The sequence below is a fragment of the Merops nubicus genome, unplaced genomic scaffold (assembly GCF_000691845.1).
Source record: "Merops nubicus isolate BGI_N331 unplaced genomic scaffold, ASM69184v1 scaffold7886, whole genome shotgun sequence".
NCBI classification, from domain to species: Eukaryota; Metazoa; Chordata; class Aves; order Coraciiformes; family Meropidae; genus Merops; species Merops nubicus.
In genome coordinates, this window is record NW_008614267.1 from 17,729 (window position 1) to 35,545 (window position 17,817).

At 42.4% G+C, this 17,817-nt stretch overlaps 1 protein-coding gene across 1 annotated transcript in view; it reads left to right on the forward strand.

Annotated features, from left to right (window-relative positions):
- The first annotated feature begins 3,672 nt into the window (after nucleotides 1-3,672).
- MAOA (monoamine oxidase A) overlaps nucleotides 3,673-17,817 on the forward strand; it is a 16,441-nt gene continuing 2,296 nt past the window's right edge. The window contains 10 exon segments of the mRNA XM_008942163.1: nucleotides 3,673-3,831; nucleotides 4,697-4,788; nucleotides 7,770-7,911; nucleotides 10,220-10,369; nucleotides 11,549-11,708; nucleotides 12,980-13,076; nucleotides 14,545-14,598; nucleotides 15,233-15,290; nucleotides 15,712-15,809; nucleotides 17,231-17,342. Of these exon segments, the coding sequence (XP_008940411.1) occupies nucleotides 3,673-3,831; nucleotides 4,697-4,788; nucleotides 7,770-7,911; nucleotides 10,220-10,369; nucleotides 11,549-11,708; nucleotides 12,980-13,076; nucleotides 14,545-14,598; nucleotides 15,233-15,290; nucleotides 15,712-15,809; nucleotides 17,231-17,342 (1,122 nt within the window).

Below are 17,817 nucleotides of genomic sequence, written 5' to 3' on the forward strand. Positions count from 1 at the left end.
GCCAGGAAATGAAAAAAAAAATTAGATAAACTCTGTGGGTCAGTCCAGCAGCCTTGTGTTAGCGTGGGAACAAAGCCAGTGGGTTATTTGCCTTTCGGTTAAGAAAACAGTAATTCTTAGAATAATACACCCAGAACACTATAAACTTGTTTAAAAGTGAAATATTGCAAGAACTTGCCTGCTTGCAGTGAGCTCCTCTGTGAAACATGCAGCCAGGGCTCCTCTGCCTAGTGGGGAGACAATATTAAAAACAAATTAATAACTTACCAGCCTCGGGTCATTTGGGCTAGATTTATTCCCTGCTGTGGAAATACTTGTGCAAGAGAGAGAGCTGAAAAATTGATATGGCTAAGGCTGTTTGGCTTGTACTCTCTGATGGACAATGGGAATTTCTCTCCTGGAATGTGTTAGAATTGGGCCTTCATCTGATGAGCTCTCACCCTTTATAGGTCCAGCCCCCCCTGTACAAGGAGTTAGTGTGTGTGTGAACTATTTCAGGCTTCCTGAATTCAGTCTCAGCCTCTTCCGGATCTGTTAGCATGGTTGTATTTTTCCAGCTTTTCCTGCCTTTGGTCTCCAGTCTTACTGAAGTTACGAGTTTTTTTTTTTTGCATGCAGAAGACAGCAACAAGTAACACAGCTTTAGACTGTTAATTATCATTAATCATGTTAGTTAGCATTTCATAGTTCTCAGGGGATATGATATGTTTTCCCATTGATCTTCCTGGGCTATACCACCGACCAAAGATGTGGGGATAATAATATTTTCAGATCAGTAATGAAAGGATAGTTCTTTTTTCAAATAGCAGATAAGTGAATATCCAATGTGATGTGTGTCATACCAGTGGCTGAGATGTGCAAGATTTCTTCATCAGTCCGCAGTAGTCTGTGGTCATGGTGATCTACAGCTAGTATAGAGGTGAAACGTTGGAGGAAAATATTAGGTAGCCAGGCAGTGAGCAAAGTCTCTCACCAATTGCCCCATCTGCACCAATCTGGATAATTCAGGGGTTTATCATCCTGTAGGTGTTGAACACAGTAGAGTTTATGCTGGGGGTTAAAAAATCTGTTTTGACGCAAGCCTCATTATAGAGTTTCTGAAAGAGACTTTTCTTGGGCTGTTTTTTCCAGCAATACAAGGAATATGTTTCGCCGAAAACAAGAGGAGGAGACGAGCCATAGAAGAAGTTACTTTTTTAACTTTCTTTTAAAAGAAGTGCTTCTTTTTTTTGAGCTAAGCAAGCCAAGGATAGGAGAGGTGTTTGCAAGTTAGACCACTCAGTACGAGCACAGTCACCAACCAAAAAGCATATTGAAAACAGGTGTCATTGAACAGAGAAAAACTGGGAATTTTTTGCTGCTATTCGTGAACAATGGGATTACCTTCTCCCTTTGTCCCTTGCAGTATCATTATGACAGAACTGCAGTAATAACTTATCTTCATCTGTTGTTCGGTGGGCTGACAGCATGACACATCATCTCTGCTTAAGGGCAGGATTATTGATGCTAAAGCATGTCAAGGAAGACACATTAGTGGCACCTGTGTTCCTGACCAAAATAAAATAACTAGCGATAAATGAACTTTGAAGGAACAGTATTTGATGATCTTTTTGAAAAACAAGATGTTGTTCAATAAGAGGAAAATCATTACCAATATATTACTGCTTTGTATCAGGATTTCCTTGTTTGATACAGCACCAGTTTATGACAGTAAAAGTTGTGGCATGCAGTATATCCCTTTGCGTGTGGTTTTTGGTCTGACAGTGAGAAATCGTGCTCAAGGAAAAGGAAAAGGCAGTGTTGTGTGGAGGATTTTCTTGCTGGTAGTTCATAGGAGCATTTTCTCTGTTCTTGCCATGGCAGAAGTGTGATTTGCATATACACGTGCACCTGGAGAAGGCTGGAGCCGTATCTCCTGCCCACCTTCCTCCAACATAACTCTCCAACATAATGTTGGTAAAATAGAGAAAAAAAGCATGTGGTACACAAGATTAAAATTATATAACCAGAAATTGAGAGGTAACCAACCACCTCCAGGGTCATCAAGGTGACTTGAAAACTCAACATTTGTTGGAAATTTAAAAAATAACTTTAATCACTTGGATCAAAGCTGAACTAGGTGCTGAGATTGCAACCTTGTGCTTTGCTTGGCCCAGAGTAGAGGTTACTGTGTCTAGACAGAAAATGAGAACGTGTTTGCTGCTGCCCTGACTGAAAATGGTGAGGAGGTACAGTACAGAGTGGGCCATGGACCCAGGCAGGCCTGAAGCTGTGGCACCACTGCAGCCATCTTCTCAGGAGAGAGGTGCCAAGCGGTGTTGGCCATAGCAACCTTTCTGTCCCTTACCCATGTACCTGTGTCTCCTCCATTATACCTTCCCTGGGTATGACAAGTGTTGACCAAAACATGGGACTTTGGATTTTTTGCTGCTTTTGCCAAGTCTGAAAGCTCACTATGGTCTCCAAGTTTTGTCTTGCACCTTTTATCTTTGTTACAATCTTTGCAGAAAAATGTTACAAAGAATACCAGAAATCCATGTGTTTTTACAGAAATGTTCATAACTATAAGTGGGGAAGACAAAGTCTCTCTTGCCAAGTGTGGGGAAGGTGCATTTAGCTCCTGCTTAGTGTCCCCCTGTCCCTGGGTCACCATCTGATGCCTTTGCAGCTTTGCAGCCTCTCACTTGGTCTGTGACTCCCACCTGCCTGGTGTGGTGGGCTGGCATGATATGTATTGCACTGAGAAACACATTGCACCCTACGTAGCACCACAGCTCCTACCTGTCATGGTTCAGCGTGTTGGCTGCATCCTGCCACGTGACCTCATGCAAACTTTTGACAGACCTGGAAAAGCAAACATTATAGAGGTCTGATGAGAAACTTGCTGTTGACTTACATGGGGGAAGGTTCAGAGCATTTTAAGAAGAGAAAATGTTGCCTGCTCATCCAATCTTCCTTCAGAATAAAGTTATCACAAAGAACCAGCTGCTGTTAGATTGTTTCACTTATCGTTATATCAGAAGATTATCTGAGGCAATCCTTATTCCTGTTGCAGCTATGTGTCATACACATTGTAAGGACTGATACCATTTTTATGAATTTACAAAATTTTTCTTCCTGCAACCCAAAACTTTCTTTTTGGCTTTTTTTTTTTTTCTTAGTCTAGGTTTCTTCCAAGGTACGTGGCATAATAAAGATATATGTTTGATTTTTTATAGGTGAGGTGTACCATAACTATGCTTAGATAGTTTAAAAGTTTAAAATGTGTGTGGTTTTAGACCCGTGCAAATTTTAGGATGCACATATCAGCAGGCAGGTAAGCATTAGGTTCATTCAAATGTAATAATAAAGAATGCTTAGGAGCAAGGAATGTTACCTCCTTGGCCATTGCTTGAGTCTCCTTAGCATAGAATTTGTCAGCCTGCCCAGAACAAATGTATCTCTCCGCATCCCCTCTGAATTAAAAAAAAAAAAAAAAAAAAAAGTGTTTTTGTCCTTTTTAATGTCAACCCAAGTGATTTTTCCCCTCATACTTAGCCTCATAAAAGCCATTACTTACATGCATATGCAGGGAAAAAAAAAGAGATAAGACAAGAAGAAAAAAAAAGCTAGATATTTTGGGGCAAAAGGCTCAACCATGTGATAGGTTTGAGAATGCTGTGTTCTTGAGTAATGAAGATATGCTCTGTTGTGTTTCAGGTGCTTATGTTCTTATGTGTGTTTTAGGGAAAGTCACGTTATCTCGTGGGTGTTTCCCCTTCAACTTGGAATCCCTTAGTTTATCTGGATTACAATAACTTCTGGAGGACCATGGACAAGCTGGGAAGAGAGGTAGGCTATATAAATTGCACCTATTTCCTACAGTGCTCAAGGCTCCAGTTTGGCTTCATAGTAATTTTATTTCTAATATTCTTAGATGTTAAATGCCTTCAAAATTCAAGCAATACAACTGCAGATATTCCTGTGTGCAAGAAGTAGTCCCTGGAGCATCATGCTGTCTTTCAGATATTTATGAGTTGCCTTATAATCTGTCTACAAACCAGGGATCCTACCTTACAATAATCTGTAAGCATAGCTAACTCTATTCCTGCAAAGTTAATTTGATTTATGTGGTTTGTCAGAATCAAATTTGTGCATGATATCACACATTTTTTTTTGTCAAACAATAAATATTTTTTCAAAGATTCAGATATACGATAGTGTCCTCACGTGTCATGGTACTTACACACTATGGATAATTATTAATAATTTGTCTAAAACTAATTTAATAATATCTAGATAATTTTGCTCCCTCTGTAGTTAACAGCGGCATAGGGGCCTTCAGATATCCATCTTGGGAACTGGCTGAATCCCTGACTGAAGAAAGAATTTTTCCCTCAGCTGCTAGAGGACACCAAGATAATTAAATTAGGATAGATATGTCAGTTCTGGGCCACTAAAAGCCAGATGAGTCCTGACATAACGATATAGATCATTTGTCAAACAAAACTGGATTTGGTGGTCATGGTACAATTCGTGCCCAAAGGTGTGAATAGAAATTATTTCATTTGGTGAATTTATTCCAAATTTACAGCCACATGCAGGGGACAAAAGGAAATTCCAGCCAACGTATCAATCAACTCTGTGCATTAGTAGCTGTGACCAGGCAATGATATGCTGCTGGATGGTTTCTTGAATGTTTCACCTCTGTCTCCAGATTCCTCCTGAAGCACCATGGAATGCTCCACGTGCTGAGGAATGGGACAAAATGACCATGGAGGACCTGATAAATAAGATTTGCTGGACCAAGTACGTAACTCTTTATTCACTTTGAAATCCAGCTGCAGAATGATAGTGGCTCACTGGCAAATTCTGGAGTACAGCTGAGTGCAGCTGAGGTACAAGTGGTGAGAGAGCAGGAGGTATTTGAGATGAGGTTGGTCTTTGTGATGAGCTGTTTTCAGGCAGTGCGTGAGGGCCTGTTCAGGATAAGGTGGTATGGCAGAGCTTGGGTTGGCTGGCAGGTGGGATGAAAGATGCTGGGGATACTTGGGGTTTGCCTCAGCAGGCCCATGCACACAGGAGTGACAGCGTGGGCTCTTCCCACCATGCTTTCACTTCACTCAGAGACCATGTGCGTTGGTCTTTAGGAAAAGCAACATGTAAATAAAACTCCACTTTGTAGACATGAATAAGGTCACTTCCAGGATCAGAAATGGAGGCAGAAGGAAATGAGGCAGCATTCGCAGCGCCATAGGCTAGGAGCTGTGGCATGTTGTCTTCTGACTCTCTGCTACATCCCCTTCTGTGCAGTTATCATATGTGCCTGCTTTGAATGCATGAGCTGTATTATGTGTCCCACGGAGCAGGCAGGTGCCAGTAGCACATGGAGAGCAGCACACCGTGCCAGAGGGCAGTCCTTGCGTAATGGATGGGGTGGCATGAGACCCAAGGATGGGGAAATGAGCAGCTGTTGGCTCTGGAAGCTCTGGAGAAGTTCAGATGCTGGTCTTTGTTTCAGCAGAGGTGCCTGCTGGGCCTCTGAAACCCTTGGAGGGAAACGAGGCAGCTGAGGCAAACTTTACTGTTGCCTTTCACCTCCCGGGCGTTTTGTGCCTGAGCCTGGTTGGGAGCTCCATGTTTGTCCCAGTGAGCCTGTAGCTGCGCTTGCTCAGCTCTGCCCACTGCAGTGCACCCTCCTTCTCCTCCTAGGATGCTGTCCTTGGATGCCAGCCAGCTCTCTTGGGCATCTTTGCCTAATGGGGTAGTTTCCCATGAGGTAGTTTCCCATTTCAGTGCGCAAGCAGGTCCTTGAGGAGGATAAAATCTGCTCTTCCAAAATACAGGTTAGCAATTCTGCTGTTTGTCTTACTCCTCTCAGGATCTTAAGTTCCACAGTCTCATGGCCAGTACAGACAAGGCTGCCCTTCAGCTTTGCATTATCCGGCAGGTCTTCCTTGTTTGTGAGTAGCAAATTCAACAGAGCATCAACCCCGGTTGATAGGAAAAGGACCCCAAGGTGTTGTATCACCTAGAAAATGGCTAGTGTGTTTTATATGTCTCTGAGGGACCACGCTGTAGGAATAAAAAAAGAAACGATGTTCAATATGAGGTGATGACAACTGGAAATACTCTTTATTTCCTTTTCTTTTTCAATTAATTCTCTTTATAATGTGAAGAGAAGTATGTTCCTATGAGCACATGTGTACCTCCTTGCTGTGCTGGGCCCTGTGCTATTCTGTAACACTCTCCTTCCTTGTATTCAGTGTTTTTTATTTGTGGGGCTGTGCCCTCTTTGCCCTTTCATTCTGACTGTGGTTTAGCACTTTGCTGCACCTTCCTGACCAAAACTTTTCAGTCTGAAATTTATTTTGCTGGCTTAAATCTTGCTCCAGCTCCATGTGATACAAGGTATAGCCATTTAGGCTTCCTCTCACTGGCTGCAGCACTGTAGTTTTCTTTACTTTGAACTTCCCTTCCTGTTGCAAGTGCACTTCCTCTTCCAGTTTTTACTGTCCCTCTTAGTCAGGGAGCTGGTGGAGTATAAGCAGAACTGTGTTCATAGTGATCTCTTCTGTAACACACTTCTCTGCAGAACTGCTCCTGCTGCCAGTGGTTTTGTGGCACTCCAGTTTTGATGGATGTGCTCAGCTGAAACGTTCAAAAACTCAGTAAAGAGCTATTTTAGATTTTCAAGACAAATTTTTCTGCACATAGTTTAAAAAAGTAGTGTCCTAAACAGAAAAGCTCCTTCACAGTATTTTCTATGTGATCTGGGTCAAGGTTATAAAAGAAGATTTGTTTGTCACGTGTCACAGATAAGCATCTACTGATCTTGCAGACCTTCACATTTCTCAGGCCTGAGCCTGCTACAACTGTTCAGTGTCTTGGTGCTTTCAAGATTGTGGCAGAGGGTTCTTGCATGCAGGAAATTTTCATATCTTGGCTAATGAAATAGAGGTAACTGGACTTCATACCCAGTGAAGTGAGGTTATAAAAGTTTATAAGTTACATATTTTAGCCCAGATAACTTGCAAAGTTCCATCCTTTAGCGGTTGATTATAAATTCTTATTGTTTTATGAAACTTCATCCAAGTCAAAGACCTTTCACCTTCTTTGCAAAATGATCTCAGTTCTCTTAGCAATCTGTAGCCATGGACAAAATGAATGTGAATAGTCATGTCCTTGTTTCCTGCTGCTATAACTGTGTTTAGTTCAGAGGACTTGTGGTAGACAGCTGACCCTCTTCCGTATTTATGGCAATGATTCCCAGTGTGGTTTCTCTGGGTTATTTACCATGTCTGATTCTTAGTTTCACAAAATGTCTGTGCAGTGGTGTTACATGGGAGATGGGGAATGTCTTGGCCACATGGCTAGTTGAGCCCCTCGGGACCCATCAGACCTTGGAAATTATGTGCCCGATAAGCTCCCTGTGGAGGAGAAATGCAGAAAAGTTTCACTAACTGGTTATCAAATGCATTCCCCTGCTGAGAAAAAATATTTGTTCTGATGAAAGGAATAGCATCTGGGAAACTATTTAAAGAAATAACTAAAGTGAAATCAGTGGCAGTTCAATATCAATGGATAAATGCTTCAGGAGGGAGGGAGGGGTTGATATGTATCCATGGAAAGTGTCTCACTACAGACTAAAAAATGAGACAGATATAAATCATCTTGGCTTTTCTGACTTTGGGAAAGCAGCCCTTACTGAGAATAACAAAGAAAATTGTGAGAGCAGTCGGGAAGTCCCATTTACTCATTGCCTGTTTCTGCTCCTGTGTCTCATGCAGAGCTGTTAAAGAATTTGCCACCTTTTTTGTGAATGTCAACGTCACGTCTGAGCCTCATGAAGTCTCTGCTCTCTGGTTCCTGTGGTATGTGAGGCAGTGTGGGGGCACATCCAGGATTTTCTGTATCACCAATGGGGGCCAGGTACAATATGCCTCGTTTTCTTTCTCTTCCCTTGAAACCATAAAGAGCAAGTGGAGTGTTGTACCCACCAAAGCCCTACAATTAATGAAGAGAGGATGCAACACCAAGTGCATGTGGCACTGGAGACAATCATGTTCTTGTGGGGTAGAACAGCCCTCTTAGCTAACTCTGTTCAATGAGGAATTTTATTAGCTAGGCTTTGGGATAATTTGGGACAATTTAATGAATTGTTTTTTCCTGTGTTCATTTCAGCACAGTCCTTTTCTTGCTATTTTGTTGCTTTTTTTTGACAATTTATTTTCTGTGGGTTACTTAGCATGCTTGAATGTTTTCAAGAGTTCAGAGCAAGTGTACCTCAGAGTGAAATACTTTTTTTGTTTGTTTGTTTTTGTTGTGGTTTGAGGCTTGGAATGGGGGCGTGACCTTCTAGCAACTGGGAGGACCCTGGGTGGGGGTGAACCATTGTATTCCCTCCCCTTCCCACACACACTCTGATAAGAGGCAGGGAGTGGTTTCTAATTTCACTCCTGCCTTGGAGCTCGGAGAGGAAAGTTCTCCTTTCACTCCGTGGGACCCTGGAACCATTTCTGAGGGTTTTGTATATTTTATTTTTTGTATTTTTCCCCTAATCTTTGTACATATTATTTTCCTTACCTCCCTTTTTCGTTTTCTGTTCCTTGTTGAACAATATACTTCATTTTTTTTCAAAGTGTCTCTCTCTCGCTCTCTCTCTCTCTCGGGGGGGGAGAGGCAAGTACATAGTTCTGTTCCGTGTGGGTCCTGCCCTGAACCCCTTTTTACACGGAACCAGGACAGTTTTGAAGACTCTAATTACAAGAGTTGGAAGTACATAGCAAATGACCCTTTCTTGTTGGAACAGCTCCCATAGCAGCATGTTTTATGAACTACTTCAGGCTGTTTCTTGCTGTGGTCATGGCGGGTGCTTGGTTGCCTACAGAACATCATGGTTTTCAGGTGATTTTTTTTTCTGGATGAAGTTTCAGAAAAGGGGAGAGGGGGCTGTCAGACTAATTTGGATGTGGTATGTTGGCATCCTTTACTACCTTCCTACTTCAGTTAATGCAGCCTCAGAAAGCACTTGCAGCATTTCAGACATAAGCTACCAACAGCAAAAGTGGAGAGTACTACACCCTTCCACGTGTGCTGGGTTAGGGAGACATTAAAAGAAGTTGTGAAGTCTCTATCAGCACCTGCCCATTTGGATAAAAATATACAACCGTGTGTCAGTAAAGATGTAGGTACAACTAATGCTGCCCTGAGCTAGGAGCAAGACCTAAGAGCTTTCCTCCTCAGGAGGCCCTTGGTTACATTTGCTGTCCCACATCAGCAACTGCTACATGTTGCAGCAAGAATTAAAATTAATCCAAAGATACTTGTAGTTCAACAAGACATGTGGATAGGGGAAAAGTAGCCTGGGAAGAGCACTTCTTTTTCTTTGTGCCTGGATGGAGTTTTCTACCCCATCTTGGTAGAAAACTGTGTTGGGTTCTGCCCTCCTTCCCTCTCTCTTCACCCCAATCAAAATCAGCCAAGCAAAACCATGAAGGATTTCTGACTTAGCAGCCATAATGAGTCTTATAAAACTTTCTTGGGCAGCCATTTCAGTCTTTCAGCACAAGACTTTCTTCCCTGCCAGTACCAGCATCTGGAATGTAAAAGTGTGCTGCTTGGTATAATGCCGGTGCCTGGTAGATGAAAGGGGGTTAGTGCTTCCCCTGAGCCTCTGCACAGACATGGTGAGGAAGTATGTGTCACAGATTGTGTTTTGTCCCAGACAGCAATGTCTTTGTGTCTTCCCAGGGACAGGTAAAGCAAGTTGCCTGCTGCACTCGAGGCCAGACCCAGTTAAAGATCTGTCTTGCTTCTGGGCTGGTGCAGGCGTTCGCTGTACAGGTGCAGTTTGATGTCTTTGCCACACGTGAGGGGTTTGGTAGCACAGTGATGGGTAAAATACTCAAAACCTCTTTTTAATGAAGTGATATGTTTATACTAGCTAGAATACTTGCGTTATATGTGTATGTTTTCTAGGCTTCAAGAATCTTTAAGCCGACTAATTGAGGAAGCCATTGCAAAAGTGGTTTAGACAGCAATCCCCACTGCATATTAAGTTTATGCCTTCAGTCTTCTGAAAGTCTGGGCCTCTTTATTCACCCTTAGGACTTGCAGATTTGGCCTGGAGTGTCTTGATTATGAGCAGAAGTCATATTCGATGTCATTGTGATTCATGCTGGTGAATTTTTTGTTTGTGTTTCTTTTCTGTTTTGTTTCATTTTGTTTTGTTTTTTAGGAGAGGAAGTTTAAAGGGGGTTCTGGTCAGATATCGGAGAAAATAATGGAACGCCTCAAAGGCAGAGTTAAACTGGAGAGACCTGTGGTCCGTATTGATCAGACAGGTGATAATGTTGTTGTGGAGACTCTAAACCATGAGATATATGAGGTAATTTGATCAGAATAAAAGTAGAGTATGCATTTAGTGGAGGAATACATCTGCTGTAGCTCTTAGCTAGATGTAATCAGGAAGTACCCATTTGTGTGTGTCTATTTCTCAGACTGTGCTGACTCTCTGTGAAACCTGCTTTGCAGATTTATTTATGACTGGGTCTCTTCTTGGTGTTCTGTTAGATAGCTTTTGTCATTACTCCAGCTTTTCTGCTTAAACTTTTTCTGTGATTATATATTTTTACATTTTAGTTCTGCATTGAGATCAAAGAAATGAAAATTAACATTCCTGGTCATTAAAAAATACATTTCAAAAAAGACCAAAACCCTATGATATTTCAAATGCCTTTGGTAAGATTTTTCCTCCGTCGAGCGGCGCTGTGAAATGCTTTATCAGTACAGAATTACCCATGGTGGCACCCATGGGGCGGCAGCTCCCTTCTGCATGGACACCCCAGCCTGCCATGGGGTTTGTGCAGGACTGTCATGGTCTACAAGACCCTCATCTCACCAGTGGCAGTGTTTGGAGGATACATAGAGAAAGCTAGCAGAAAGGGATGAGGCTCCTTGGCAGAGAAGCAGATCTAAGGGTGTCCTGGAGGAGGGACTCTCTCCCTCCCCCAAGGATTATTAAACCTCAGAGTTAAACCACTGGCCTCTCTCTGCATGCTGGCTGAGTGACAACTGAGTTGGAGGAGATGGGTGTCCTGCACTCAGCGGCCCCACCAGCCTGAGAGCACTTGAAAGGCATGAAGTGTCCTTCATCAGTCACACACAGGACCCGTGAGGTGGATGGAGCATGTTCAGGAAAGCTGAAATTGCCCTCAGTGTTGCTTGCCTCGAAGTAGTACCCTGTGAATGTGCAGTTTTACCTTTGCCATAAGATTGGTCTTGTCCTATTTCCCTACCTGTGTCCAGCTAATTTTCAGCTCTGGTCCTATAGTGTCCAGAAAGCTGCCAGGAGTCATCTAATCACAAAATGACATGTTTTTCCCAGCTCCTTTTTCTGAAATGGCAGAATTGCTTCAGTAATCTGGAAATATCCATGTGGGAAAGTCAAGTAGCAAAGTCAGGTGTGGGAAAGCTCTTAATTGCTAGTAAGAGCATCTTTCAGATGTGTCCTGTGGGGCGAGCTCAGTGAGAGGCAGCACTTTGCTGACTGTGATTTACATTTCAGGGCAAGTATGTGATCAGTGCTATCCCTCCAATCCTGACAACGAAGATTCATTTCAAACCTGAACTGCCACCAAAGAGAAACCAGTTAATTCAGCGTCTGCCTATGGGCTGTGTCATAAAAACCATGGTGTACTACAGGGAAGCCTTCTGGAAGAGGAAGGGTATGTGGGGAAGGTGAAGGACTTGGGAGCCCCATGCTACGTGAATTTTGAAGCTCTGCTGTCTATCAGGGAATAAATCCAAGTGAGGGGTTAAATGTGCAAAACCCCAAAACCAAGCACACAGGAAAGTGAAAGGTAAAGCTCCATAGAAAGGAGAGCTCTTCCTCCAAGCCTGAGTGCACGCCCTGTCCCAAAGATGAGTCCAGACTCAAATAGGATCCCAAATCTCATTGTTGCTAGCTGAGGAGGGATGACTAAGAGAACAAGGAAGGTTTCCTTGAAGGCCTTTGCTGAAACCTGCAATGCACAGAAGCAGTGACCCTGCAGCAGCAGGTCTGTGCTTCTGCCTGCCAGAAACAGAGTTAAAGCAGTCAAAGAGAACTTAGAGCAGATGACAAGGAGAGCTTAAGGTGTAACCAGGACCTTCCCCTGTTTTTAATCCTCTGTTCTACAGACTTGATATCTCAGAAAACTGAGATAGCTTTTTTTTTTAACTCAAAATATTTTTACCATGTACTGCAACATCACACGTTTCTTGGCTTTAACTGGTAGGATTTCCAAAACTATTGGTATGAACAGATTAGTTCCCACTTCCTGTGTAATGATACCAAGAGTTGCACTGGGCGAGAATGATTCTTAATCAAAATAATATAATGTTGCATGTTTCAGGGCAGAAATCAACCATTGAGATTGGAAAGAAATGTAGGCAGGTTTATACATTGTTTTCTATATGGGAGTTTTTGCATCTTCACCTGAAACGTACTGGTGTGATACAAGATTTCTGCTGCATTAGTGTTATGGGACACCATTTCTGGCAGTCTTGTCATCATCAGAATCAATACAGGGTGTCAATTTAATCACACAGTGACCAGATGTAATTGCACTGGGTTTTGTTGCTGCTGCTCTTGTTTTGGCCAAAGTTACTCTTGGAATTAACCATCATAGTTCTTCCTAAATTCTTTTATTTTTAATGTTTATTGCCCCCAATATAGAAAGCCAAAGGAGCTTGCAGCAGCCCACACAAATTCCTTGCTAAGTAATAATGGAATTTAAATATGAATTCTATAAGTCTTTGTACAAAATTTCCCAGAGTCAGAGCGAAGAGAGGAGAGAGACTTAAAAAAACACTTCAGAGGTGTAGGTACTACTGGTGATAAAGGAATTACTGTGAAAATCTTTTTATGAATAATTTTCCTTGCTCATTTCTATCATAAACAATTATTATCAACAAGTTTCTCTGACAATCATTTTGTTTTCTTTCCCCCCCTTAGGTTATTGTGGTTCCTTCGTCATTGAGGATGAGGAGTCTCCAATTGGAATTACCATAGATGACACAAAACCTGATGGATCTTTCCCTTCTATTATGGGGTTAAGAGCTTCTAGCCCATACTTACACATGTGTATTTTTTTTTTTTGTATGGAGTGGAAGGAGGAGGAAGAGGGGAAAGGGCCAGGTTACATCAGTGGTGACCACTCCCACAGTCTTCATCGATGAAGGGAGAACATTTCTGACAAGCTTCTTATGCTTCTCTGGTCCACATAAGCTTTTAGGAGAAGCTTCTGCTACAAATAGCCTAATACAAAGGAGATGTTTGGGAAGGAGTTGCTGAATTCAGCTGTAGTTCATTTTAAGCATTCAGTTAATGTTTTTTTTGCTGTGGAGTAGTTTTAGAAATAAATCCCTTTCTTATTTAGATTTGTGAACCTGGACTTGGCTTATATTTGGTCTTGTATTTAGCACCTGGGCCAAATTGAAAATGCAGTTGTCCAAGAAATCCTAGTTTGCCTCCTCTCCCCACTGAGCTGAGGCATGACAACAAGCATCAGCTGATGGTTGGGCAGGGCAGCAGCTGTGCAGAGAAGCAATGGTGATTCTGAAGAAACTGCCAAGTAAAAAAGTTGTAGTCTGGATGAACAGATGGGAAAATACGTAACAGCATTGACTGTCTTTTAAAATAGGTTAAGCCACTATGAAAAAACAATCATCTTTACAAATGTTTCCACTGTAATCTGAAGTGAAATTGCCAAAAAAAAAAGGGCTAGTATAAATGTCAGGTAACTACTTAAGTATTTGGCAAGGAAATTTTGCCACTTCTGCTGAACTGTACATGTTTATTGGCTTGTTCAAGGCTTAGAAACTTCCGTGACCTGAGAGTAATAAAGCCTCCTCTAAAACCCCTATGGGAAACAGTTTCCTGCTTTCCCCTTGTGGATTTATGCAACTTTTTAAAATGGTGCAGGGCTGTACTTTATCCTCTGGGTATCTCCACTAAGGTCAAATGAACTAATCACCCAGTCTGTTCCCTTCAAGAGCAGCAGGCTCCCTTCACTTACTAACACAAAATGAGCCAGGCAGTGGTATGGCCAGCTGTCTGAGAGACTTCAAAAGCTCAAGAAAAATCAGGGTCTCAGTCCTTTTGGGTAAAAAGTAGGTGAAAGAGGGTAGGTAGTGTGGCTAATTTGCTGGACACTCTCAGCCCTCTGCCACTTTTGTGGTCTCACAGAGTAAAATTAGGAAAGTGCTGGCAGCTTTGAGAACATACTTGCAACCCCCAACTTTCTCATCTGGTATCTGCCAGGCAGTCCTCTGCACCTGCCCTCAGAGAATGCATGCTCTCCCTTTCATTGAACTCCCCAGGGTGCCCCACACAGGCCTTTTCACCTGTCTGACCTGTAGTTATGAAGTGATGAGGTATGATGAAAAAATCTCAAGACCATTACATCCTGGTAAAGTGCTTCACCTGCCTTTTTTTAGAATCATTTCAAGCAAGAGCTTGAGAATCAGCTGGGGTGCTGACAACTGCTTGATATTTATATGCCATGTTTTTCTTTTCAGTTTCATCCTTGCCAGAAAAGCTGTTAAACTGGCCCATCTCAGTAAGGAGGAGAGGTAAGAGTTCAGAAATGGAAAATACTACAGGAATATAGGGAATGCTGATATGCATAGTTTTGGGTGTTCTTCAAATTCAGACTGGGTGATAAAATTTTTAAACCTCTATGTTCACAACAGTATTAATCTGTGAATTAACAAATAGCACTTTCTAAATGTGGTCTTTGATACACATGCAAGTGAAAGAGGAGTTCTGCTTAGGAATATGGGTAGTAGTCTCTAGCTCATGTTTTCTTCTCAGCTATAGTAAATCTGTAGGGATTTCATTGATTTATATTTCTTTTCTCCTGGTCTTACACCAGTGAACATGAGAATGGATTGCCTCTGCATCCTAAAATAACTGTACAAGGATTTATTTTTTCAGAGCTCATTGCCAAAACCAACCATCATCCCGTTCCCTGGGTCCATTTTGGATGTCATGTTTAGGCATCAGCATTTGAAATATGTATGTTAAGATAAGAACTTGAAATAATCAGACTTAAAAACAAAGCCAAACCCACCTTTCTTTCCAGTGTATTGCAATAAATATGAGGTTTGGCCTCTTTTTCTTCTTTTTTTTTGTAAGAGCAGCAATAGCTGAGAGGTTTTTATTTTTCACCTCTTTTTTTCTGACTCTGATTTTATTTTCATGTAGGAAGAAGAAGATCTGTGAGGCATATGCCAAGGCAATGGGGATGGAAGAGGCTTTACATGTAAGAAATTAATGCCTGTTTTCACCTCTATTGTAAAGCAGTGTTGTTTCTTTGTTTTGGAGGATGAAGCCAAAATTCCTTGTACCTAAAATGTGTACCGAAAATTGAACTTTGTGCCATACAATCTGTAGTCCCAAGGGGAGGGCAGCAGCATCTAGTACAGGAAAAAAAGAGCTGCCAGTCTCACTCTTTACAAGAAAAGAGAAAGCAGTGCATGGATTTATTTGTCCTGTCATTTCCCCATGGGAGGCTAATGCTTCTGCACAAGTGCAAAGATTTGTTTTGTGTGAATGGATAGCATTAGCCAGATGACACGACACTCCTTAGCCTGTTTTTTTCCCCCTCTTCAAAGGAAATCTGGGGGTTTATTTCTAATTTCTCCGCCACTGTCTTACTCTCTAATGTTTGCCAACACTTACAGCCTGTGCATTATGAAGAAAAGAACTGGAGCATGGAGCAATATTCAGGGGGTTGTTACACAGCCTACTTCCCACCAGGCATAATGTATTCTTATGGAAGGTAAACCAGAGAATGCTTTGTTTTCTAATTTACGTTTCTTAGCTCATGTGTGATGGTACACCTTATGCACCAAACTTATGGCATATGTAGCATATTGGGGGAACTCCAACCCTCTTTCCACTCCCCTATTCCCCAGCTAGCAAGGATCTTGCTATTGACTTTAGTAAGAGCAGAGTTTCTCTTGTGACTTTTAAGGGAACAAAGCACAGTCACAAAGGGACTTGGTAGAGCCAGGAAGTCTTTCCCTGCTAGGTTACTTACAGTATTTGCAGTAGATCCCTTTAATGCTTGTTAAGACCTTGAGGGCTCACAAATGAAGTCTTCATTGACTATGTGGGTGGAGCACCAGGGTCTGGTGAAGCCCATTGAGTCACATCACGAGGGGAAGACACAAAACCCTTATGTGAAAACTCATTCTCTCCTCCCAGCAAAGCCTCCCATTCCCTCCCAAAACATAACTGCTGTATTCCTAGAGGAACATGATAGATAATGCTGATTAATACTAGGTGTGTTACTGAAAAGTGTGTGGAAGGCACAGTTCATCACATAATAGGAACAATCAGATAAATTTTGTACCCGTAGCTGAAGACCAGGCAAACCCTGGAGCACATCACAGCATGAACTTCTTAGCATGTCTGTCACAGAATTACACCCTCCCTCTGTGCCCAGATGTGAGTAGGAAAAAGTCAACCAGTGCACAGCCTATGGTGTTGCAATTTATCTCAACACTTGGGTGGCAATGGGTGAGGTCTCTGACTGGGAGAAGCTGGTGTCAGGGAGACAAGGAAAACCTGACTGGGGGTTAGATGGGAACCCATAGTGCAAGCACACCTTGCTATGGGAAAGGGAGCTCATCAGCTATGGCTGTGCTGACTGGGATGCTTGTGCACTTTTGCATGACTGAAGTGCTGGCTTATTTGCCCTGTGGGGCAAATGCAACTCCCTGAATGCTGAGAACTTCAGCTGCCGTCAACTTTTGGCAGGACTTCCAGCCAAGCAAGTCCAGCCTCCAAATAGAAGCTGGAATTAGTGACCCGTCACTGCAAAAACATCATTCACATCCCATTGTAATGGCAGGATAACAACAATGCTGTCATGCAGAAGACATAAATCTGTCAACTGCACTGCTTTTCTGGAGGCTATTAGGATTATCCCTTATCCCAGCACTAAAATAAAGCTTGTATTATTTTGTACGGAAACTGGGCATACTGATTTATGCCTTAGATTTTTTCTCTCTCAGATCTTGAGTTTTTGTGTACGGAAGCAAGTAGGTGGTCCTGTGGGGACAGCTTATTGCACCATGCTCCCCAGCAGTTTTGGACAACAGAAGCTGAGCACTCCATCAAAGCCCATAAATTGCTTTTAGAAGGATCATCACCTTCCTGTTACTTGTCATCTGACATTCTCCATTTGTTTTGAAGGATCATTCGCCAGCCTGTTGACAGAATCTACTTTGCTGGCACGGAGACAGCTACCCAATGGAGTGGATACATGGAGGGGGCTGTGCAGGCAGGAGAGAGAGCGGCCAGAGAGGTACAGACCATTGGTTTGCTTTCAAAGTCTCGAATAAAAGGTTAAAAAGGATTAAGTACAACTTGGAGGGCCTGATTTTGTGCGTCACACTCTCTAATTATGCAGAACTGTTGGGGAAGAAGCCCAGAAAAGGATGTAACCCAAAACCTTTTTATTTTTTTTTTTAATTTTGTTTGTTATTAAGTAAAGTGAAGCCAAGAATCTCACCCAAATCAGAACATTGGTCAGCGTGTTGCTGCATTGGAGACTTGAAATGAAGCTTGTGCCATTGAAATGCTGGGGTCTGAACCCCGAGCCCTGAATTAAGGTTGACATATGGGTGATTCCCACAGCCCTTCAAAAAGAGGTGGTGAGTTTGCCTTATAGCTTCCCCCCAGGGTGCGGCCGGCCCTGCAGGGAGAGCCATAAGGGAAATGAGCCCCAGGGGTCCTGCAGTGAGTTGACAAAGGTCAGGTGTCTGCTTGGGGATAAAAGC